Raw genomic sequence first — 24,056 nt, 5'->3', positions numbered from 1 at the left:
CTATCTATCTATCTATCTATCTATCCCTCTATCTATCTATCTATCTATCTATCCCTCTATCTATCTATCTATCTATCCCTCTATCTATCTATCTATCTATCTATTATCTATCTATCCCTCTATCTATCCCTCTATCTATCTATCTATCTATCTATCCCTCTATCTATCTATCTATCTATCTATCTATCTATCTATCTATCTATCCCTCTATCTATCTATCTATCTATCTATCTATCTATCTATCTATCTATCTATCTATCTATCCCTCTATCTATCCCTCTATCTATCTATCTATCTATCTATCTATCTATCTATCCCTCTATCTATCTATCTATCTATCCCTCTATCTATCTATCTATCTATCTATCTATCTATCCCTCTATCTATCTATCTATCTATCTATCTATCTATCCATCTATCTATCTATCTATCTATCTATCTATCTATCTATCTATCTATCTATCTATCTATCTATCCATCCATCCATCTATCTATCTATCTATCTATCTATCTATCTATCTATCTATCTATCTATCTATCCCTCTATCTATCTATCTATCTATCCAATAATAATAATAATAATTCATCTTTTATTCCATCTATCTGATATATAAGGTTTTTCATCCTCAAATTGGTGAAAAAAATCTGAATTTTTTATTTAAAAAAATGGTTTTGTGTCATCATTTTTTGAGATGCACAAGTTTTTTATTTTTCCGCCAGTGGAGCTGGGTGAGGGCTGGTTTTTTGGGGTTTTTTTTTTGCCTCTTTCTTATTTTTATTGATACTATTTTGGAAAAAACATACAAAACTTTGATCATATTTAGAGATCTTTAGAGAGGTGCGGCGATCAGACCCTCCCACCCCAAAAATTCAGGATTTTTTTCTTTTTTCCTCTTTACAGAGTTTACGATACAAATCAATTTATGGTATCTTTTATGTATCAGACATTTATGTTTATTTATTTTTTAGTATTAAAGAGGAACAATAGGTATGCATGAAATGTTTATATAAATATTTTTTACTTAAAAAAAAAAGTGTTGGTCTGATCGCTTGTTCTTTATACTGCAATATATGAAGTGGCGGCACAGGCTGAGCTTCACAGGTGGACTAAGATGGCAGCCATGGGGGGCTTGAGCAGTACCCCGCCTGCAATAATAACACAACAGCACCCATGACCACGTAACAATAGCTGCCATTTAATAAGTACTTCAATGACTGGCATGGCATTTAAATATTTGGACAGCAGTAATCAGAGTTTAGCTCCGGTAGCTTCTGTTACAAGCAGATGTTGGCTATGTAACACAGATGGCATCTCCTAGGTATGATGCAGGCTCAGCTCTTGAGCCCACTCCATAGACTAAAAGCAGAGATACACAAAGAACTGTACTGCAGCTTCTAGGAAATGATTTATCCTATACCAGAGCTGCATTCACAGCTACACTGCTCAATACTCCTGAATAATGTCCTCCATGCTCCTGTATAATGTCCCCCATGCTGCTGCTGCTTCTGAACATTTGCTACATAGAGGCAGGAGAGCAGAAATCCCTAGTGTCTGTGTGTGCTGTGTATGTGAGACATCATAGCAGCTTGTCTCTATCCACCAGCTCAGAGACAGTAGAGCAGGAAATCCTAGTGTCTGTGTGTGCTGTGTATGGGAGACATCAAAGCAGATACTCTCCTACCACCAGCTCAGAGACAGGAGAGCAGAAATCCCTAGTGTCTGTGTGTGCTGCGTATGGGAGACATCATAGCAGCCATTCTCCACCCACCAGCTCAGAGACAGGAGAGGAGAAATCCCTAGTGTCTGTGTGTGCTGTGTATGGGAGACATCATAGCAGATTGTCTCTATCCACCAGGTCAGAGACAGGAGAGCAGGAATCCCTCATGTCTGTGTGTGCTGGGTATGGAAGACATCATAGCAGATAGTCTCCACCCACCGGCTCAGAGACAGTAGAGCAGGAAATCGTAGTGGCTGTGTATGCTGTGTATGGGAGACATCAAAGCAGATACTCTCCACCCACCAGTTCAGAGACAGGAGAGCAGAAATCCCTAGTGTCTGTGTGTGCTGTGTATGGGAGACATCATAGCAGATTGTCTGTATCCACCAGCTGAGAGACAACTGGAAGAAAAAAAGAGATGGAGCCTGCAAGAAGGGAAAACTGGTGAAAAATGCTGGAGACCAGTCACATAATGGCCAGAAATAGTGTTACTCAACAGTCACTTGAAATGGTAGCATATTTACTTTACTGAAAATACTGACCTAAAAACAAAATGCTGAGACCCTTCATTCCCAGAATCAGTGGGGGCTTCAATATATGACAAATAATGCAGGACATTATCATTTTTCTGTTCTTCTTGCAGGAGGAGAAGAAATCTTGCTCTCTGATGAGAATCTTCTTGGTCTGCTTTCTGGCTTGTCTCATCACCACCGCCATCGGAGTGCTGATCCTGTGTCTGGTGTATCTGGGTTATATTGGTCCGGGGACATCTCAAATGGTAATGATTCCTACTGGCCCTGGGATGGGCAAACCCCCGCAGAGCACCAATAACTCCACCACCGGCGGTGCCACCGAGCCACGGTTCAACTTCATGAGTCAACTCACTAAATCTAAGGTAAGGTCAGAACTGGCGGAAGACAAGTCCAATATGACTTCTGGGCAACAAGGAATAGAGGCATAGTGAAGCATATTGGGAAATGGGAATATATCTATCTATCCACCTATTATCTGTCCATCCATCTATCTATCCATCTATCTATTTCATCTATCCACCTATTATCTATCTATCTATCTATCCCTCTATCATCCATCTATCTATCCATCTATCTATTTCATCTATCCATCTATTATCTATCTATCTATCTATCCCTCTATCTATCTATCCACCTATTATCTATCCATCTATCTATCTATCTATCCCTCTATCTATCTATCTATCCCTCTATCTATCCATCCATCTATCTATCTATCCCTCTATCTATCTATCTATCTATCTATCTATCCCTCTATCTATCTATCTATCTATCTTTCCTACTATCCACCTATTATCTATCCATCTATCTATCTATCTATCTATCTATCTATCTATCTATCTATCCATCCATCTATCTATCCACCTATCCATCCATCCATCCATCCATCCATTCTTTTCATTTCTATCTGTTTCTCTGTTTTACTCTAGTTTTTCTTTGTTTATTTTTTCTTTTTGTTCATTTTTTTGCACTTTCTATTTTTTCCCTTCTTTCCTTCTTTTCTCTCTTTATCTCTTTCGTTACATCTCTTTTTATATTTCGCTCTTTACATATTTTTTCAATTTATTTCGCATTCTCTCTTTCTTTACTTCTTTTTCTTTATTCCTTTTTCTCTTTCTCTCTTTTTCTGTTTCTTTCCCTTTTTCTTCCCCCCTCTTTCTTTCGCAGTGTGAGGGGTCTATTGAGGACTTGTCTTGTGAAACATTATGTCACCCCCTACGTGAACACTGTCTTCTTTCTGGACGTACGTTGCCCTCACACAAACCTCTGTAATGTTATTTCATGTCCTTATGAAAACACTTCTGTCACATAAGTTACGTTGGGCTTATACTTATGTTTTTCTAGTTTCATCCACACATATTGCAAAAACGTACGTGTGCTGTGTTTTAGGGAGATGTCCTAGCGTAAGCTTTTATGGACTGTGGCTTTATAACTCTTGAGGTTTTGACGAAATCGATGAAAACATGGTGATTAAATGGTTATTAAGAATTCCTAAAAACTGGTGTCCCGGAAGCAGAGGCTGTTACCCAGAACCGGAGCAGCGGCGCCAGGCGGCCGATGTTCTCAGTACCTTACCGGTGAATTGCTTCTTGGGTCATCTTCAATTGATGTATGTGGAAGTTCTTCTTTCTGGTCTACTGAAATATCAAACTGGCTACTGGAGTGGTCAAACCAGCTCCTCCTGGAGAAATTAGGTCTGCCCTACTTTATTGATGGCAACAAATAGGGTTAATTTATCCAGTAATGATTGTAAACTATGAATATATTGTAATTGTGTAGGATGTAATCTCCCTGGTGGCATCAACAATGGACCCATGACACCTTCCTCATCCATAGTAACCCTGAAATGAGAAACATAGCAAAATGGGGACAGAAGGGGTTAGGATGCTAGGACAGTCATTCTGTCTTGGTGGTGGTGTTATGTGGTGCTAAAAACAGAGACAGAAGGGGATGTATTTTGAAAAGGTATGTCCAGGGCTCTGGGTACGACCTTGTATTACACTAGCTGTAAGCATAGTGGATCCATTGTAGTCCTGAGCTTGACCCCCGGCAGGGTTGGTATGATCCGCACACCTTCCACACAAGGATACCAAACTTGACCTATAGTTTCACCATTACTGTGGTTTGGGCCAACTTGTGATCCCCTTCCCAGACTCTAGTTGGGGCCTTAAACATCTAAATGGGGTTCAGTGGTGTCCCTAATGAGAGTAAAGGCTGCTTTACACGGTACGACCGATTGTGCAATTTCACAATCGATCGTACCCGCCCCCCGTCCTTTTTGCGTCACGGGCAAATCGCTGCCCGTGTCGCACAAAGTCAGTAACCCCCGTCACACATACTTACCTCTCGTGCGACCTCGCTGTGGGCGGCGAACGTCCACTTCCTGGAGTGGGAGGAACGTTCGGGGTCACAGCAACGTCACGCGGCCGCCGGCCAATGGAAGCGGAGGGGCGGAGATGAGCGGGACGTAAACATCCCGCCCACCTCCTTCCTTCACATAGCCGGCAGCGGCCGCGTGACGCAGGTGAGCTGCTGTTCATCGTTCCCGGGGTGTCAAACGGACTGACGTGTGCTACCCCGGAAACGATGAACAACTAAATTAAACGATATTATGGAACCTAGCGAGCAGTACACGACTCATGATTTGTGAGCGATACTGCGTCGCTAGGAGGTGTCACACAGGCCGGCATCGCCAGCGATGCCAGATGTGCGTCACAAAAACCGTAACCCCGACGATCTATCGCATAAAAGATTGTCTGGTGTAAAGCAGCCTTAAAGGCTACTTTACACGCTGCGATATCGGTCCCGATATCGCTAGCGTGGGTACCCGCTCCCATCTGTTGTGCAACACGGGCAAATCGCTGCCCGTGGCGCACAACATCGCGCAGACCCGTCACACATACATGCCCGGCGACGTCGCTGTGACCGGCAAACCGCCTCCTTTCTAAGGGGGCGGTCCGTGCGGCGTCACAGCGACGTCACTGAGCGGCCGCCCAATAGAAGCGGAGGGGCAGAGATGAGTGGCCGGAACATCCCGCCCACCCCCTTCCTTCCTCATAGCGGCCGGGAGGCAGGTAAGGAGAGCTTCCTCGTTCCTGCGGCATCACACATAGCGATGTGTGCTGCCGCAGGAGCGACGAACTACATCGTTACTACTGCAGTAACGATAATCGAGAATGGACCCCCATGTCACCGATGAGCGATTTTGCAAGTTTTTGCAACGATGCAAAATCGCTCATCGGTGTCACACGCAGCAACATCGCTAATGCGGCCAGATGTGCGTCACAAATTCCGTGACCCCAACGACTCCACATTAGCGATGTCGCAGCGTGTAAAGCCCCCTTTAGGGTTGTTTAGCATTGTGGTTCATCGTTCCTGCGGCAGCACACATCGCTATGTGTGACACCGCAGGAGCGAAGAACGTCTCCTTACCTGCCGCCGGCCACAATGCGGAAGGAAGAGGTGGGCGGGATGTTTACATCACGCTCATCTCCGCCCCTCCGCTTTGATTGGCCGGCCGCTTAGTGACGTTGCGGTGAAGTCGCTGTGATGCCGAACGTCCCTCCCCCTTGAAGGAGGGATTGTTCGGCAGTCACAGCGACGACGACGACCAGGTAAGTATGTGTGACGCTGCGTAGCGATAATGTTCGCTACGGCAGCGATCACAAACAATTGCATGCGCGACGGGGGCGGGTACTTACACGCCCGATATCGCTAGAAATTGCTAGCGATATCGCTACCGTGTAAAGCCCCCTTTAGTAACATAGGTGATGGAACCCTCAGAAAGATAGGTAGTGTGAGTCTCAGAAAACAGGTGGTGTAATCCTTACACAGGTGATGCAACCCTCAGAAAGATGGGTGGTGGAAACCCCATAGAGATGGTAGGGGGAACCTCATAAAGATGGGTAGTGTCACTCTCAGACAGGTGGATGGTGGAAACCCCAGAGAGATGGGTGAGGGGATCGTCAGAAATATAGGTGATGTAACCTCAGACAGACAAATGGTGTGTTCCTGAGACAAATGGGTGGTGAGACTCTCACATAGATGGGTGGTGTTACCCTCAGATGGATTGGTGGTGTTACACTCAGCCGGATGGATAGTGTGACTCTCACATGGACTAGTGGTGTGATCCTCAGACACTGGGGAAAAATAGATGATGAGATGCTAAAATATTTGGGTGGTGTGACCCTTAGACAGATTGGTGGTGTGACCCTGAGACGTCTTAGTAGTCTGGCCCTCACAAGGATTGGAAGTGTGGCCCTCAGACAGATGAGTAATGAGACCCCCAGGTCAGTTCCAGTTTATGGTGTCTGTGGATATGAACGTGTTCACACATCTATTAGGTGACCCACCCGGGAGACGATTAGACAGGTCATGTAATATTCAGTTTCTTTCTTTTGTAAGGTTTTTACATTTGAAGGAGGTGCTATCCAGTGGGCCCGCTACAGGAACAACCCCAAAGATTATGCCAATGAGAAGGAGATGCAGTTCGGTGCCAGCATCAATCAACATAGATCTAAAATGACATTGGGGACACTAAGGATCCTCAGCAAAGGCCTCAGAGCCCCCCACTGGCATTTCAATGCCAACGAGCATGGCTTCCTGTTGCAGGTAATACGATCCTGTTTTATGATGGGTTCAGGTGATTAATTTTGCTGTTTACTCAACTGTACAATGAATTTTCTGCACATTGTAGGGCAAGGCGTGGATCGGTGTAGTAGATGACGGCGGCGTTGAGGTCACCACCTACAATGTAACCGCCGGACAGGTCATCTTCTTCCCAAAGAACACGTTACACTGGGTGAAGAACGTGGGCGATGAGGACTGTCTTTTTGTCCTCTTTTTCACTACCCACGACGAGCTCAGTACCCTGGATGTGGACGACGCGTTTTACTTGACCCCCGAAGACATAGCTGCAAGGTCATTAAAGGTCAGTGGTCAGAGGAGGCCATTAATATGGAGCGTCAATATTACATCTGTGTAGTCTACTTGTGACCCATATGGGACCTCCGTGTACCCATTTGTGCCCCCACTGCATGCCGTTTTATACATACACAGGGAGGCACCACATGACGGCACTATGGATCCCATGGAAGTTGCGTATTAAATCTATGTTATAAATAAGTGCCCCAAGTCTACGATGGGCCCATACTGTATACCTTTTTCTCTACATTTTCCACACTAAATGTAATTTTTGCAGGTATTTTTGGCACTATATGGCGAAATTTTAGACCAACTATACCACAGATATGTTTCTATGCATCTATATTGCAGTTCCCATATACAGATATGGAGCCTACATTGTTTCTGCATGTATTTTATGTAGGTTTTCATGTTCACTAAAACATGTTGGCACCATATGGCAACACTATAGAGCAGCTATATTAAATCTGTGTTTTAGGAACCCATAATGTAGTGCCGATAATACTCTGGAGCCTATACTATTACTACTTAATGGAATTTTGTAGATATTCACATAAAAGTATATATGAGACAACATATGGCGGCATTATGCATCCTATGCAATACACATAACACCTTATACATAAAAAAAAGATATATTACATTCAAGTAAGTTTATCAAGTAAGTACTACCATAATCCACACGACACCAATGATAGTCCTGACTCTGCTACATCAGAGCCTGGAGAGACCGAAAACATGTCCAATCTCTCCACTGTCAAGAAACACTGACAAGGGGGACTCGGCAGGCAGCAGTGATGTCACTAAGTTCACCGGAGGTCATACCTAGGTTCCCACTGTATGACCTCTGGTGATCTAGAGCACTCTGGCTTAAAGTGCGGGGCCATGCTAGAAGTGTTAGAAGACTAAATGGGCCCCTCTACTCGAAGAGTAGATGGGACCCTGTCTTAGAAAACTGGATGAAACCATGTGCAAGAAGAGTAGATAAGCCCCTCTGCTAGAAGAGTAGATGGGCCCCTGTCTTAGAAGACTGGATGGGACCATGTGCAAGAAGAGTAGATGGGCCCCTGTGTTAGAAGACTAGATGGGCCCTGTGTTAGAAGACTAGATGGGCCCCTGTGTTAGTAGAGTAGATGGCCCCTGTGTTAGAAGAGTAGATGGCTCCTGTGTTAGATGACTAGATAGGGCCCTGTGTTAGAAGAGTAGATGGCCCCTGTGTTTTTGAAGACTCGATGGGGCCATGTGCAAAAAGAGTAGATGGCTCCTGTGTTAGAAGACTGGATGGGACCATGTGCAAAAAGACTAGATGGGCCCCTGTGTTAGAAGACTAGATGGGCCCCTGTGTTAGAAGAGTAGATGGCCCCTGTGTTAGAAGAGTAGATGGCTCCTGTGTTAGATGACTAGATAGGGCCCTGTGTTAGAAGAGTAGATGGCCCCTGTGTTAGGAGACTTGATGGGGCCACGTGCAAGAAGAGTAGATGGCCCCTGTGTTTTTGAAGACTCGATGGGGCCATGTGCAAAAAGAGTAGATGGCTCATGTGTTAGAAGACTGGATGGGACCATGTGCAAAAAGACTAGATGGGCCCCTGTGTTAGAAGACTAGATGGGTCCCTGTGTTAGAAAAGTAGATAACCCCTGTGTTAGAAATCTCGATGGGGCCATGTGCAAGAAGAGTTAGATGGCCCCTGTGATAGAAGACTTGATGGGGCCATGTGCAAATAGAGTAGCAGGCCCCTGTGTTAGAAGACTCGATGGGGCCATGTGCAAGAAGAGTAGACGGCCCCTGTGTTAGGAGACTCGATGGGGCCTTGTGCAAGAAGAGTTAGATGGCCACTGTGTTAGAAGACTCGATGGGGCCCTGTGTTAGAAAAGTAGATGGCCCCTGTGTTAGAAGACTTGATGGGGCCATGTGCAAGAAGAGTTAGATGGCCCCTGTGTTAGAAGACTCGATGGAGCCATGTGCAAGAAGAGTAGATGGCCCCTGTGTTAGTAGACTCGATTGGGCGATGTGCAAGAAGAGTTAGATGGCCCCTGTGATAGAAGACTTGATGGGGCCATGTGCAAGAAGAGTAGCAGGCCCCTGTGTTAGAAGACTCGATGGGGCCATGTGCAAGAAGAGTTAGATGGCCCCTGTGTTATAAGACTAGATGGGGTCATGTGCAAGAAGAGTAGATGGCCCCTGTGTTAGAAGACTAGATGGGGCCATGTGCAAGAAGAGTAGATGGCCCCTGTGTTAGGAGACTCGGTGGGGCCATGTGCAAGAAGAGTAGATGGCCCCTGTGTTAGGAGACTCGGTGGGGCCATGTGCAAGAAGAGTAGATGGCCCCTGTGTTAGGAGACTCGGTGGGGCCATGTGCAAGAAGAGTAGATGGCCCCTGTGTTAGGAGACTCGGTGGGGCCATGTGCAAGAAGACTAGATGGCCCCTGTGTTAGAAAACTCGATGGGGCTATGTGCAAGAAGAGTAGATGGTCCCTGTGTTAGAAGAGTAGATGGCCCCTGTGTTAGGTGTTAGAAGACTCGATGGGGCCATGTGCTTGAACAGTAGGAGGGCCCTTTACTTTCCAATTGCTCATCACAGGACCGTTCTTATGTCTCCATGGTGCATACAATTCATTAGTAATTGTAATGAAAGCCAATATACAACAGCTGTTTGTAGGATGATGATAGTGCTGATTACTGTGTCACGTGTGTAGCATACTTTGCAGTGAGTTGCCTAATTGATAATGTGATTTTTTTTATACTTTTTAGCCCGTCGGTGGCGTAAACTTTATCAGAACCTTCCATAAACCAAAAGAAGATCAAGCAATAAATCTCCCCAAAAACTTAGTGGAACTGATCCAAAACGCCAGCTACGTCCAGTCCAATGACTCCAAAGTCTGGCAGTACTTTTACGACTTGAAGGGTAAATATTTCCTAGATGTAAATACACCGGTAAAAATATATATATATATATCCTCGCCCGTGAGTGAAAGGGATGGTTTGGTGGGGTTTGGGATGTCGGTTTGTGACGCCACCCACGGTATGTGGTGAGGTTGGGACACCACCGCTGCTCTGTACGGGGATCCCGGGAGCAATGACAGGGAGCAGCTGGGATGGTTCTTTCCCCTCCGTGGGTAGGGGGAATTTTGGTGGTCCCGGGGCCCGGGGAGGTTGACTGGAAGGTAGATGGCGGGGTTTGGCGAGGTGCAGGGTCGCAGGGGCAGCGCAGTACCAGACGGCATGGTAGTACTCACTCAGCCAATAACGTACACGGAGTCTCTTGTGAAACAAACGGCTGGATGGACGGGTCCCACAGGCGGCTGCGGTGATCACTCCCGGTAGGTTGGCGGTGACTGGCTTTCCCTGCACCTTTGTTGTGTTTTCGGCCCTAACGGCTTCCCACCGGTAGCCCGCTCCCCAGCGGTGTGTTTGCCAGAGGAGCCCCTTTTGCCCGCAGGCGCTGGCCCTGGGAACTCTAGCTGTGGCGGTAGCTGTATTTCCCTTCACGGTTGAGCGGTTGCCTTCAGTCGGGTCTTTACTGCTGGGAAACCCCGGAGGTTCCCGTCGCTGACGGATTTGACCGGGTCCGTAGTCCCTGCCGGATGGTGCTGGCTTCTCTTCGCTCCCCGATCTGGTACCGGCGGGCCACCGCCCGTCCCCGGTCCTTACGGATGTGCGTCAATCGGCCTCTCCTGCAGACGGTCACCACCGTCTGCCAACCTTGCTCTTAGGTGCCCGGGCCACATACCCGGACATGGTCAGTCTGCTCCAGCTCCTCAACTACTACTTCCATCCTTCACTTTCCCTCACGGAACTTCAACTAACTTCCTTTTCCCGCCTCCAGGGCTGTGAACTCCTCAGTGGGAGGAGCCAACCGCCTGGCTCCACCCCACCTGGTGTGGACATCATCCCCTGGAGGGAGGCAACAAGGATTTGTGTCTGACTTTGGTGTTCCTAACCAGGGTGTGGGGTGTGTTGTTGCAGTACTTGTGACGTCCTGGCTTGTCCAGGGCGCCACATTCCCCCTTGGTTAAACGCAGACCGTCCGCGGGCTGCCCGTCCATCACCGGTTTTATTTTCTTTTAAACTGCAAAAAGTAGAAAACACATAAACATCAACATATGCCTTTTTTTTTATAAAACGGGAGGCACGGTACTTTAACGTTACTAAACGGTAGTCTTTTATTAATGGTAACGGCTTCCACTCTCTCCCCGCCCAAACAACCTGGCCCTGATGCTGCCCCTAAGAAGTGGGCAGCAACCCTTGCCCCAGTCCAGAACCAAATTGCCTGAGCGGGTACGGTCCTTTTCAGGGGACCCCGCGTCCATGGGGGGCCCCTGACCCCCGGAGGATCCCACCGGTTACGGTAGTGGTGGGCCTGGGCCATCCCTTTCCTCCAGGCCCATCCTCCCAAATCAGCCTCTCCGGAGGCGGTAACGGTAAAAGCCAACATTTTTATTTACATGCCACAAGTTTGTGGTTGCCATGCAAGTTCTCGGGCTTGTCCGTAAGCAGTTCCTTACGCACGGTGCAAAGGGTCCCAACGGGACTAGTTTCCGGCAACGGCCGGTTCAATCACGGTGCTAATTTGGTCACAGTTCGGTTGATTACTTTCTCTTATCATTCGGTTACATTACGGTACTGGTGGTCCCAACGGGGACAATTTGCGGCGTAAGACCGCTGCCGTTACTGCTGGCTCACTACAGCGGCCAGAGGAGGGGGTTGGGCCGGTGCTTGGGCCTCCTGACTGCCCCTCCATTTGGCATCCAGGGCAAACCAGCCCCGCTCTCCACAGTGCCGTGTGTACTGCACTAGGTTCCCTGGGAGCAGGTTACGGTCCGGGTGGTCCTCCGGTAAATGTGAGTTGACGTCCCGGCGGGCCACGAAGACTTCGGCCTCCAGTCCCGGTTTGTAGATGAACCCGTATCCCCGACGGACATCGAACCTCCTCACTTGCCCCTCATGGATCGGGCCCCGTACCCGGAAGGTGGCTCTGCGGAGGCTCTCCTTCTCCCTGATGGTGCGGGCTATCATCTCCGCTCTCAGCCTCTCCCTCTCCGCGATTTCTCGGCCCAGCGGGGTCGGTTCCCTGTCCCAGTAAGGGGCTACTACTTGCCCCTGCGCGCGGGTCGGGCCCCGCGAGACTTCCACCACGCTGCCTACCACTGGCGCCCTCTGTGGAAGATCCCGCGGTGTCGTGGCCTGGGGTGCTGCCTCACAGCAACGACCCGGCGCAGCCTCAGCCGAGGCGTGGGGGATGGGTAGAGGGTTCCTCTCCCGCTCGACCTCCGCCTCCTCCTGCACGGGACGGGCTACCGGAGTCGGTACGGGGTCAGGCACGGTCACTGTATGTGCCACCGTTACATCTCTGCCGACGGGCTCGGTCTTCGGCAGCTTCCAGGGAAGCGGGTCAGGACGGTTATGGGCCTCGGCTGCAGGTCGGTCCGCTTGGGCGGACGGGCAGGGTACCGCTACCGGTTGGGCAGGTAGCGGGCCTAGTGGCGGGGTGTTAACAACCAATGCGGGTAGCGAGGGAGGCAGCAGGGGAAGGCGGGTGCAGGCCGGGCCCCTCAGCCGCTACGGCCGATCCCCTCGGACTACAGGGGCGTGGATCGCTTACCCGCCTCTCCCTCTCTTCCTCCACTTCGTGTCTCCGCATAGCCGTCACCACGTCCGCCATGTCGGCCTCCCACTCCTCCAGGAGGAGCTGCACACGGACCTGCAGACGGCTGCTTAGCTGGACGGTCCGGGCCTCCACCCACGCTGCGGTGCCGGGCGCGGGGGTTACGGTGCTGCCGGCTGGACGGTGCATCGCTGCGGCGGCCTCTTCCAGGAACCAAAAGATGGCGGCAGAGTCCTGGCATCCCTGCTTTTATAGCCGCGATCTACATGCGGCCAGACGCCATCCGTGCCCCCTATTTCTTTCCGGCACCTCCTCTTCAGGGGCAGAGCTTCGGCTTTCGCGCCTCCACTGCTCGGGAAGACGCTCGAGCGGGGAACTTTTTGCGCCCAAGATGGCGGCTTTTGAAAATTTTCGGCCAGACACCTCCGGCGGGACACAAGGCGCCCTTCTACCAGGCGGCAGAACGGTAAAATCCTGTTCGTGACGCCAAGTTGTCGCGGGCGGCGGGGTGCTGCGCTCGCTAACGCTCGGGTCCGGCGCTGCTGTTTCTGCTGCTCAGTGGCTCGAGCGGTGGGCCGGATCCGGGGACTCAAGCGGCGCTCCTCGCCCGTGAGTGAAAGGGATGGTTTGGTGGGGTTTGGGATGTCGGTTTGTGACGCCACCCACGGTATGTGGTGAGGTTGGGACACCACCGCTGCTCTGTACGGGGATCCCGGGAGCGTTGACAGGGAGCAGCTGGGATGGTTCTCTCCCCTCTGTGGGTAGGGGGAATTTTGGTGGTCCCGGGTCCCGGTGATGTTGACTGGAAGGTAGATGGCGGGGTTTGGCGAGGTGCAGGGTCGCAGGGGCAGCGCAGTGCCAGACGGCACGGTAGTACTCACTCAGCCAATAACGTACACGGAGTCTCTGGTGAAACAAACGCCTGGATGGACGGGTCCCACAAGCGGCTGCGGTGATCACTCCCGGTAGGTTGGCGCTGACTGTCTCTCCCTGCACCTTTGTTGTGTTTTCGGCCCCAATGGCTTCCCACCGGTAGCCCGCTCCCCAGCAGTGTGTTTGCTAGAGGAGCCCCTTTTGCCCGCAGGCGCTGGCCCTGGGAACTCTAGCTGTGGCGGTAGCTGTATTTCCCTTCACGGTTGAGCGGTTGCCTTCAGTCGGGTCTTTACTGCTGGGAAACCCCGGAGGTTCCCGTCGCTGACGGATTTGACCGGTTTAACGGCAACTCCAAGCCTGGTCGGGGTCCGTAGTCCCTGCCGGATGGTGCTGGCTTCTCTTCGCTCCCCGATCCGGTACCGGCGGGCCACCGCCCGTCCCCGGTCCTTACGGTTGTGCGTCAATCGGCCTCTCCTGCAGACGGTCACCACCGTCTGCCAACCTTGCTCTCAGGTTCCCGGGTCACGTACCCGGACACGGTCAGTCTGCTCCAGCTCCTCAACTACTACTTCCACCCTTCACTTTCCCTCATGGAACTTCAACTAACTTCCTTTTCCCGCCTCCAGGACTGTGAACTCCTCAGTGGGAGGAGCCAACCGCCTGGCTCCACCCCACCTGGTGTGGACATCATCCCCTGGAGGGAGGCAACAAGGATTTGTGTCTGACTTTGGTGTTCCTAACCGGGGTGTGGGGTGTGTTGTTGCAGTACTTGTGACGTCCTGGCTTGTCCAGGGCGCCACATATATACTGCTCATAAAAATATAGGGAATACCAAAATACCACATCCTAGTTTAAGTGTTCCCTTTATTTTTTTGACCAGTATATATGTGTGTGTGTATATATATATATATATATATATATATATATATATACATATATATATGTATATATATATATATAATCTTTATTTTATTTTATTTTTTTGCCTGTAACCTAACGGTACCTTTTAACTAAGACTGACTGAGGTCAGGGTAATATGTTGTAATATTTTCTTTCTACATTTCTTGGAAAATGTGAACGCGGTTCTTTACTTAGATGAATATAAGCAGATGTTGGGTAATTTCGTGTAAGATTGTTTCGGCTTTCAAAAAAAATAAATGCTGACACACATTCTGTACAGACGGCAGTGGTGTAGAAAATCACCCTCACCCCCCCCCCCCCCCCAAATGTGAGCGCCGATAAACCCAGCTCTCCTCAGTTCACCTTCTTGGAGTGGTTCTCGGCCGTAGAGCCTTCTTCTCCGGCAGAGTCACGTCAGATCGTCCTCTAGTGTCCGGCTGATGACCTTCTAGAGTTATTTCTTCAATTGAAGTGATAAAAAAAATTGAAATTTTGCAAAAAAATATCTGTTTGTCGACATTTTTCAAGACGAGGTTCTTAGTTGTACACTCCGATCAGACTGTATGAAGTCACGGGAAAGCTCTGAGTGGGTCCCTATTCTAAGCCTTAATGTGTGGCGCTGTGTGCCAACCTCTGCAGGCCGTGGAGGGGCAGGAGCACATTTCTAGCATCTTCATTACTATCCGGGATCCATTTCTTGCAGATTGGCTCACACATATATTTATATTTCAGGGTCTAGAGAGTTCGTCTTCCCTGGAGGGATCATTCAGTGGGCTCGCTACCGCAAAAATGGAGCTGGCCTTAATGATACCGAGAAAATCTATGGTGAATCCATCAATTCAGTACGTACCACACTGCACTATTATCTTGGCTGGTATATGGATTAGTGTTGGTAATCCTGGTATATATTCCTGGTGGTCTAGAGATGTTTCACAGTTAATAACTGGTCTAAGTTAAAGAAAGGGGTAATAATGTTATATTTTATCCATGGTGGCCTAGGAGGATTATTGATTAATATCTATTAAGCTGGGGAGGTCTAGGGGTTAGTAATGTTAGTCCAGGTAATATCCCTGGTGGTCTAGAGTTGTTTAACAGCTAATAACTGGTCTAGGGTAAAAATATATATAAAAATATTAAGCTGCGAGTTCTAGGGGATAGTAATTTTTGGTTTATGGTAAAGAAGGGGTAATAATATTTGTTATCCATGGTAGACTAGGAGGATTACTGGTTAATACCTATTATCCTGAACGATCAAAAGTTAGGTATCGTAATCCTGGTAACATTCCTGGTGGTCTAGAGATGTTTCACAGTAAATAACTGGTCTAGGTTAAAGAAAGGGTTAATAATGTTATATATTATCCATGGTGGCCTAGGGGGATTATTGATTCATATCTATTAAGCCGGGGAGGTTTAGGGGATAGTAATGTTAGTCCAGGTAATATCCCTGGTGGTCTAGAGTTGTATAATCGCTAATAACTGGTCTAGGGTAAAGAGGGTATGATGGTATTTATCATCCATTGTGGGTTTTTTTTTTAATTATTATTATTATTATTATTATTATTAATAATAATAATGTTTAGGGGGATTATTTATTCATATCTATTAAGCTGGGAGGTCTAGGGGTTAGTAATGTTAGTCCAGGTAATATCCCTGGTGGTCTAGAATTGTATAATCTCTAATAACTGGTCTAGGGTAAAGAAGGTATGATGGTATTTTTCATCCATGGTGGTTTAGGGGGATTATTGATTCATATCTATTAAGCCAGGGAGGTTTAGGGGATAGTAATGTTAGTCCAAGTAATATCCCTGGTGGTCTAGAGTTGTGTAAGAGCTAATAACTGGTCTAAGGTAAAAAAGGTATAGTGATATCTACTATCCATGGTGGTTTAGGGGGATTATTGATTAATATCTATTAAGCTGGGGAGGTCTAGGGGATAGTAATATTAGTCCAGGTAATATTCCTGGTGGTCTAGAGTTGTATAATAGCTAATAACTAGTCTAGGGTAAAGAAAGTATGGTGATATCTGCTATCCATGGTGGATTAGGGGGATTATTCTTTAATATCTATTAGGCTGGAAGGTCTAGCGGTTAGGGATGTTAGACCTGGTAATATTCCTGGTGGTATAGAGTTGAATAACAGCTAATAACTGGTGTAGGGTAAAAAAGGTATAGTGATATCTACTATCCATGGTGGTTTAGGGGGATTATTGATTAACATCTATTAGGCTGGGGAGGTCTAGGGGTTAGTGATGTTAGTCCTGGTAATATTCCTGGTGGTCTAGAGTAGTTTTGTAGGTAATTCAGGTGTAGGATAACAAAGGGCACAATGTTATTATTATTAATTATTTATAGTAATCTAGGGGGATTATGGGTTAATATTTATTATCCATTGAAGTCTAGGGTGGTTCAGTGGTTAGCAGCTGATATCACTGTTGGTTTGATGGGGTGAAGTTTTATTGGTGAATCTGCCGGTTACATGTGTTTTCTTTCCTCCATACTCCCTACTGTAAATTCTTTGTGAATTTTTAAGCACATGTTTTCTCTTCCAGCATGCTGACACCCTTACCCTGGGGACCCTCAGAATAAAATCAAACGGTCTGAGGCAGCCACATTTCCATTTCAATGCACATGAGATGGGATACGTCATCAGCGGGTGTGGCCAAGTAAGTGTCCATACAGGAGATAGGAATAATGGCCACCAGGACGATTCATCACATCAGCACACATATTAGGATTGATCCTTTTATCTATGTGGGTGATATACATATAAGACAGGAAGGTAGCACTATCTTTGCCTAAATTACATATAGGGAGAGTAAAGGGCACAGCACTATCTGTCCCTGCATATTTGTAAGATATTACATGAAGGCAACATTATCAGGATCTACATAATTTACAGGGAATGAGAGGGTGACAGTGCTATCTGGACCTAGGTCATTTACAGGAAGATACAGGGAGGCAGTACTATCTGTGGATGGATAATTTACAGTGAGAGACAAGAAGATAGTAATATCTGTGCCTATATAATTTACAGGAGAGACAGGGAGCCAGTGCTACATCATTTACAAGGAAGGATATGGAGATTGTGGTATCTATGCCTACATAACTTACAGCAGAGACAGGGAGGCAGTAATATCTTTGCATAGATAATTTACGGGGAAACACAAGGAGATTGTTGTAACTGTGCCTACATAATTTAAAGAAGAGACAGGGATACAGTACTACATCATTTACATGGAAAGCGACTGAAATTGTGATATCTGTGCCTAAATAACTAACAAGAGAGAAAGGAAGGCAGTACTATTTGTGCATAAATAATTTACAGTGAGAGGCCGGGGCGATAATAGTATATGTGCATATATAAATTACAGGTGAGAAACAGAGACAGTACTATTTACATGGAAAAACAAGGACACTGTGGTATTTATGCCTAAATAACTTCCAGGAGAGACAGGGAAACAGTACTATATGTGCTTACATAATTTACAGGGAGGCAGTACTATCTGTAGCTACATAATTTACAGGACTGCATGGGGAGATAGTACTATCTATGCCCACATCATGCACAGAACATGACATACAGGTGGTATAATGTGTACCTACAATAGTTACAAGGAGAGAAAGGGAAGCAGTACTACCTGTGCCTATGTCATTCATAGAGAGATACAATGAAGCAGTAATATCATGATCTACATAATTAAAGAGCAATACAAAGAGACAATAATATCTGTACTATCTATAGGATGATAAAAGGATATCACCATATGTTTTCCTAAATCAGTTATAGCGATACAGGAAGGCAGTACTATCTGTAGCTACATCATCCACAGGGGCATACAGGGAAGCAAAGTGAAACAGGGAAGTAGTACTATCTGTTCCCAAATCATTCATTAGGACAACCAAGGTGGTAATACTATTTGTATGTACATAATTTAAAGAGAGCAGTATAGTGACATACATGGGCACAATATTTAATATTTAGTACTACTTCTATTAACAGTAATAGTATTTTCTGTGTCTACATTATACAAGTATAGAAAAAGGGGCAGTACTATATGTATCTAGTGTAAATGTTTTATAGGAAAATCATAACAAGAGTATTACCTGCACCTATGTTATCTACAGGAAAAAGTAGGAAGTCAATATTATCTGTGATTAAATCATTTACAGAAAGAGTAAGGAAGGAAGTACAATCTGTACCTGTATTATTTAAATTGACAATACTATCTGTACTTACATCGATTACAGGGAAAATCAGAAAGGAAATATTATCTGTACCAACATTATTTACAGCAAGAAGCAATGAGGCAGTACTACCGGTACTTACATAATTAACATAGAGAGAAAGGAAGGCAGTACTGTCTGTACCTACATTATTTAAATTGACAGTACTATCTGTACTTACATCATTTATATGGAAAACCAGAAAGGCAATATTATCTGCACCAATGTTATTTACAGCAAGAAGCAATGAGGCAGTACTATCTGTGCTTACATCACTAACATGGAGAGACAAGGAGGCAGTACTATCTGTACCTACATTATTTAAATTGACAGTACTATCTGTACTTAAATAATTTACACATAAAACCAGAAAGGTAATATTATCTGTACCAACATTATTTACAGCAAGACACAATGAGGCAGTACTATTTGTGCTTACATAATTAATATGGAGAGACAAGGAGGCAGTACTATCTGTGGCTACATTATTTAATTAGACAGTACTATCTGTACTTACATAATTTACAGAAAAATGAGAAAGATATTATCTGTACCAACATTATTTACAGCAAGAAGCAATGAGACAGTACTAGCTGTGCATACATCAGTAACATGGAGAGAAAGGAAGGCAGCACTATCTGTATCTACATTATTTAAATAGACAGTACTATTTGTACTTACATGATTTACTCAGAAAACCAGAATGGTAATATTATCTGTACCAACACTATTTACAGCAAGAAGCAATGAGGCAGTACTATCTGTGCTTACATCACTAACATGGAGAGACAAGGAGGCAGTACTACCTGTGCTTTATTCATTTAGAAGATAAATTATTAGGTTTTATGTATTTTGATCCTTAGATTGGAATAATTGGAGACAAACCTGTCCCGGACTTCACAGTTGGTATTGGTGATGTATTTTTCTTCCCGATTGGAACTCAACATTATATCAAAAGCACGTGTGACGAGGATTTATTAATGATTCTGGCCTTCAGTACCGGAAACCAGGTGGGATAGTGTACTTACTATTTTACTGTTTTTATGATTTTGTTTCTCTCGCTACCTATGTAGGAGTTTCTAAACACTTTTATGCCTTTTGACAGCTGGAAACACTGGATATGGATGACTATTTCCACGCCACATCTGACCACATCCTCGCACAGTTATTCTTAAAGAAACAGAGCGAATTTAAGAAGATTCCGAAGTTTAAGGAGGATCAAGCGGTGAATCTGCCATAAGCCCTTACCGATACCTGGCCGGTAGAGTACCGGTATAGGCTGACAACATGGACTCCATCATTTGTATATAGATCGCCCTTAAAGATGCTGAGCCTGTCATTTCATTTCAAAGATTTGTGCTTTCCATAGACTGGTCATATTTATATATTTTGGAAAAGTTACAACGGAACTTGGAACATTCCACCCATAAGAAGTGAATGTACGGGGTTAATGCTGCTGGAGCAACGCATAATGGACAAAATGTCTTGTACATCATAGAGCAAAGTACAAGCAGCTCCCACCATGCAATACTAGATTTGGCCAGCAGTGGCCGCTATAGGGAAATTGTACAGCTGGTGGTAGTAACTGATCAGATAATCACTATAGCGATTTAAAGGGGTATTCCCATCTCCAAGATCCTATCCCAATATGTTGTAGGTGTAATAATAAACATAAAATTAGCAAATTCCTCCAATTAGAAATGTATGATGCTCGACACTATGTGGCGTAGTGTGATACTAGTCACTAGGTGGAGCTAGATACTACTTTCATGCATTGTGAATGGAGAGGTAGTCAAATAAGCCGGAATCAGGAACCAGGAGGACACGACAGGACACAGGGCGCAGGCAGAGACGAGATCAAGATACAGGCCGAGGGTCAGGATACCAGGAGAGTACATATAGGCTACAGGGAGCAGGAGGAGATGTGGTCAGGAGCAGGTCCGAGGTTAGAAGCCAGGAGGTAGCGACAAAGTCAGGGGGGCGGACAGAGCAGAGTGTACTACAGTCCAGGGTGGGAAAGACAAGATCAGATAACTGTACACAAATGGGCGCCAATAGCACTTACTGTGGAACCAGGAAATACGACTGGCGACGTTCCAGGCGAGCATGCTCCTAACTCAAGGAGCATCTGGAAAGCCTCTCCCAATACCAGCGTAGGACCCAGTGCTGAGAAACAACCTGTCCACAGGAGCTCAAGACAAACAGCAGAGCATCTAAACCTGCAAAACGCTCTGCGCGACGGAACAGACAAGTGCCGGCTTTGGAGGAGAGCATGGCAGAACATAACAGAGCACAAGATGCTGTGCACATCGGAACCGTGACAAAATGTAGTTTAGTTCTCCTGATATAGCCATGTCTTTTACTTCATGTGCAGAGCATTGCAGGACCTTAGGTATCCATGGTTATGACTAGAGATGAGCGAACCTGAAGTTCAATGTTCGGGTTCAGAAACTGACTTCCAAAAAAAACAGTCTCCTACCTCATGTGCAGGGCATTGCAGCTTAGGTATCCATGGTTACAATCTCATGTTCAAGGATATTGCACTTTAGGTATCTATGGTTACCACCTCATGCTCAAGGCATTGCACCTTAGGTATCCATGGTTACAACCTCATGTTCAGGGCATTGCACCTTAGGTATCCATGGTATGACCTCATGTTCAAGGCATTGCAGCTTAGGTATCCATGGTTACAACCTCATTATCAAGGCATTGCACCTTAGGTATCCATGGTTATGACCTCATGTTCAAGGCATTGCAGCTTAGGTATCTATGGTTACAACCTCATTATCAAGTCATTGCACCTTAGGTATCCATGGTTATGACCTCATGTTCAAGGCATTGCAGCTTAGGTATCTATGGTTACGACCTCATGTTCAAGGCATTGCAGCTTAGCTATCCATAGTTATGATTACGATCAGCTAACTAACCGTTACTATATGAGTGAACATAACCATGGATACCTAAGCTGCAATGCCCTGCACATGAGGTAAGAGACATGGTTAGATCAAGAGAACTATACTACATTTCTAATTGGATGTATTTGCCAATATTATTATTATTATTACACCTACTACATATTGGGATAGGATCTTGGAGATGAAAAATACCCCTTTAAATTTTTTAAAAAATGTTTTAATTTCAGTTTTTCAGCATGTAAGTGGCCTCCTCAGGGGCATGGCCTCTATATTGAGATACTGGAAAGAAAGTAAGGGGATAACCATGAACCATGTAAAGGATAATCCATACTTGTCCACAGGTCTGATTTAGGTGAGGCAGGCTTGTTACCTGAACCCAAAAAATGGACAAGTTATTACAAAACCCACATAATGTGGGCCCTCTGGGGACATTTCTGACTATTTTGTTAAAGAGAACTCGTCACTAGGTTGATAGTGTCCAGATTTTGCGGTTATTAAATTCTCACTGCTCTCCTGAGTATTCAGCTGGGGTTTTTTTTCACAACCACCACACAATTCCAGAAATATGGATTTTTTTATTTAGCGCTTTTTATGGCTTTTACTAAAAGGGCGTGGACTCATGGGGTAAGAATGCAGAGCAGCCTGAAGACCCGCCCCCGAGGATCCTGTGAGCTACGCCTCATTGGTAAAGACCATAATAATTAGTACTAAATAAAAAGTCCCATATCCTTGAATTGTATGACAGAATATACTTATATATATATATATATATATATAGAGAGAGAGAGAGAGAGAGAGAGAGAGAGAGAGAGAATAAACAACAACAATATTTAACTGTATGACAAAATAAAAAAAAAAGCAACAGTGGAAAGAAAAAAAAGAGGGAAAACTGTTCATTTTTTTACCTGGTGACAGGTTCTCTTTCAATGTTCCAATTTTGGGTTTTATAACATTTGTAAATATGGAAAATACATAGTTTGTACACTGAGAAAATATTATATAAGAAAAGTAAAAATCCATGTAATAAACAATTTTCTAAGTACAAAGAGTAATAAAATATGTGTTAAAGATTCAAAGCTCCTCAAGGGCGGGATGTCACGGAAAGAAAATGTGCCTAAGTATGCTCCGAGTCCCAAATTCTTAATCCCTGTTTATCCCCAGGAGTTTAAGAAACCATTCCCTGCCCAAATCATCCCCCGTTTTCCAACGCGACACCCAGCACTTGTTTGAGCCGACTTGGGTCCGTTTCAGGTATTCTGCGATACCACTGGGCTTTGAGGCCTAGCTGGTGTAAGGGTGTTGGTGGAGAGCAGGGAACAGGGACTCCTAAACTGGCGCTTAGGCTAGGGGACCCTAGCTATTCGTAATCCCAATTACGTCTGATGGTGAGAATATCTGGGCCACCTGCTCCTGAACAGCCCTGATCCTAACAGCAATAGGCAAACAGGGGAAACCAAATCTCTATCTCACGGCACACACACACAAAGGTATAAGACAAAAAGAGTTTAGGATGAAAATAAAAGCAGCAAGGAAACAACAAGACAACAGGAGATCTACACAAGAACCCCATGCACAAAGTAATACAATCACCAGCAGGACTGGGATACAACAGCATACAGAAGAGTTTAGCAAAAGTTATAGTTGGCATGAGAAGACAGGCTCTACCATCTTAAAAAGGCGGAGAGTGACTTTGATAGGTCTGCCACATGTGATCCAAGAGGTAACCAACAGGATAGCACATATTAACTCCTTCAAGCCCGATCACTAATGGAAACACAGCTGCCAGACGCCTGGGCCTGTCTGTGTAACTCAGAAGCACCAAAGGAGGCATAGTGTGGAGTGTCAGATTCTGCAGTGTGAACAGTGTCAAATACCACCATGACACTTGGCGAGTTTAGAGCCAAACACCGTGTGAGAGCTAGAGGCTTGCAATTGCGGCATCTTTTGTGTGTGCCCGGCTGTCCTGTAGCCGGCAGCGTCTTCCTACACCAGCAGAGGGACCTTCACTGACAGCTAGACACTCCAGATATGAGAGGGGGCCTGGGAGTGAATTCCCCTGCACCACCACGACACTGTGAGGTGGACTCCAGAGCATTACTATGCCAAGGTCTGCACGGCACCAGGTCCGGGTGGCTTTTCAGCTCTTTATAATAAGCAGTATGCTTCATCTCTAATTCCCCATAATTGCATTAACTCGAGGGGCAGCCTCCCTTATGGCAGCTATAGCGATGATACCCAAACCAAACTCGGACCACGCACTGTGGTCAAACTACAGACCAATATCCCTAATTAATATAGATCTCAAACTTTTGGGTCAACGCCTAAATTCTGGTCTGGGATCTCTCATGCATAAAGTGCAGGTAGGCTT

General features: G+C 45.9%; 1 protein-coding gene across 1 annotated transcript in view; it reads left to right on the top strand.

Moving 5' to 3' along the window:
- DYNAP (dynactin associated protein) overlaps positions 1-22,701 on the top strand; it is a 25,814-nt gene extending 3,113 nt beyond the window's left edge. Inside the window, exons 2-9 of the mRNA XM_075343386.1 lie at positions 2,362-2,613; positions 6,656-6,862; positions 6,948-7,181; positions 9,924-10,077; positions 15,283-15,392; positions 17,099-17,212; positions 19,637-19,783; positions 19,879-22,701. Of these exons, the coding sequence (XP_075199501.1) occupies positions 2,362-2,613; positions 6,656-6,862; positions 6,948-7,181; positions 9,924-10,077; positions 15,283-15,392; positions 17,099-17,212; positions 19,637-19,783; positions 19,879-20,013 (1,353 nt within the window). The 3' untranslated portion in view covers positions 20,014-22,701. The remainder of the gene's footprint in view (positions 1-2,361; positions 2,614-6,655; positions 6,863-6,947; positions 7,182-9,923; positions 10,078-15,282; positions 15,393-17,098; positions 17,213-19,636; positions 19,784-19,878) is intronic.
- The last annotated feature ends 1,355 nt before the right edge of the window (positions 22,702-24,056 follow it).

Source organism: Anomaloglossus baeobatrachus, chromosome 1, assembly GCF_048569485.1.
Source record: "Anomaloglossus baeobatrachus isolate aAnoBae1 chromosome 1, aAnoBae1.hap1, whole genome shotgun sequence".
Taxonomy (NCBI): domain Eukaryota; kingdom Metazoa; phylum Chordata; class Amphibia; order Anura; family Aromobatidae; genus Anomaloglossus; species Anomaloglossus baeobatrachus.
The sequence above is the reverse complement of the archived record's forward strand: the minus strand, read 5'-3'. Positions and strand labels throughout refer to the sequence as shown.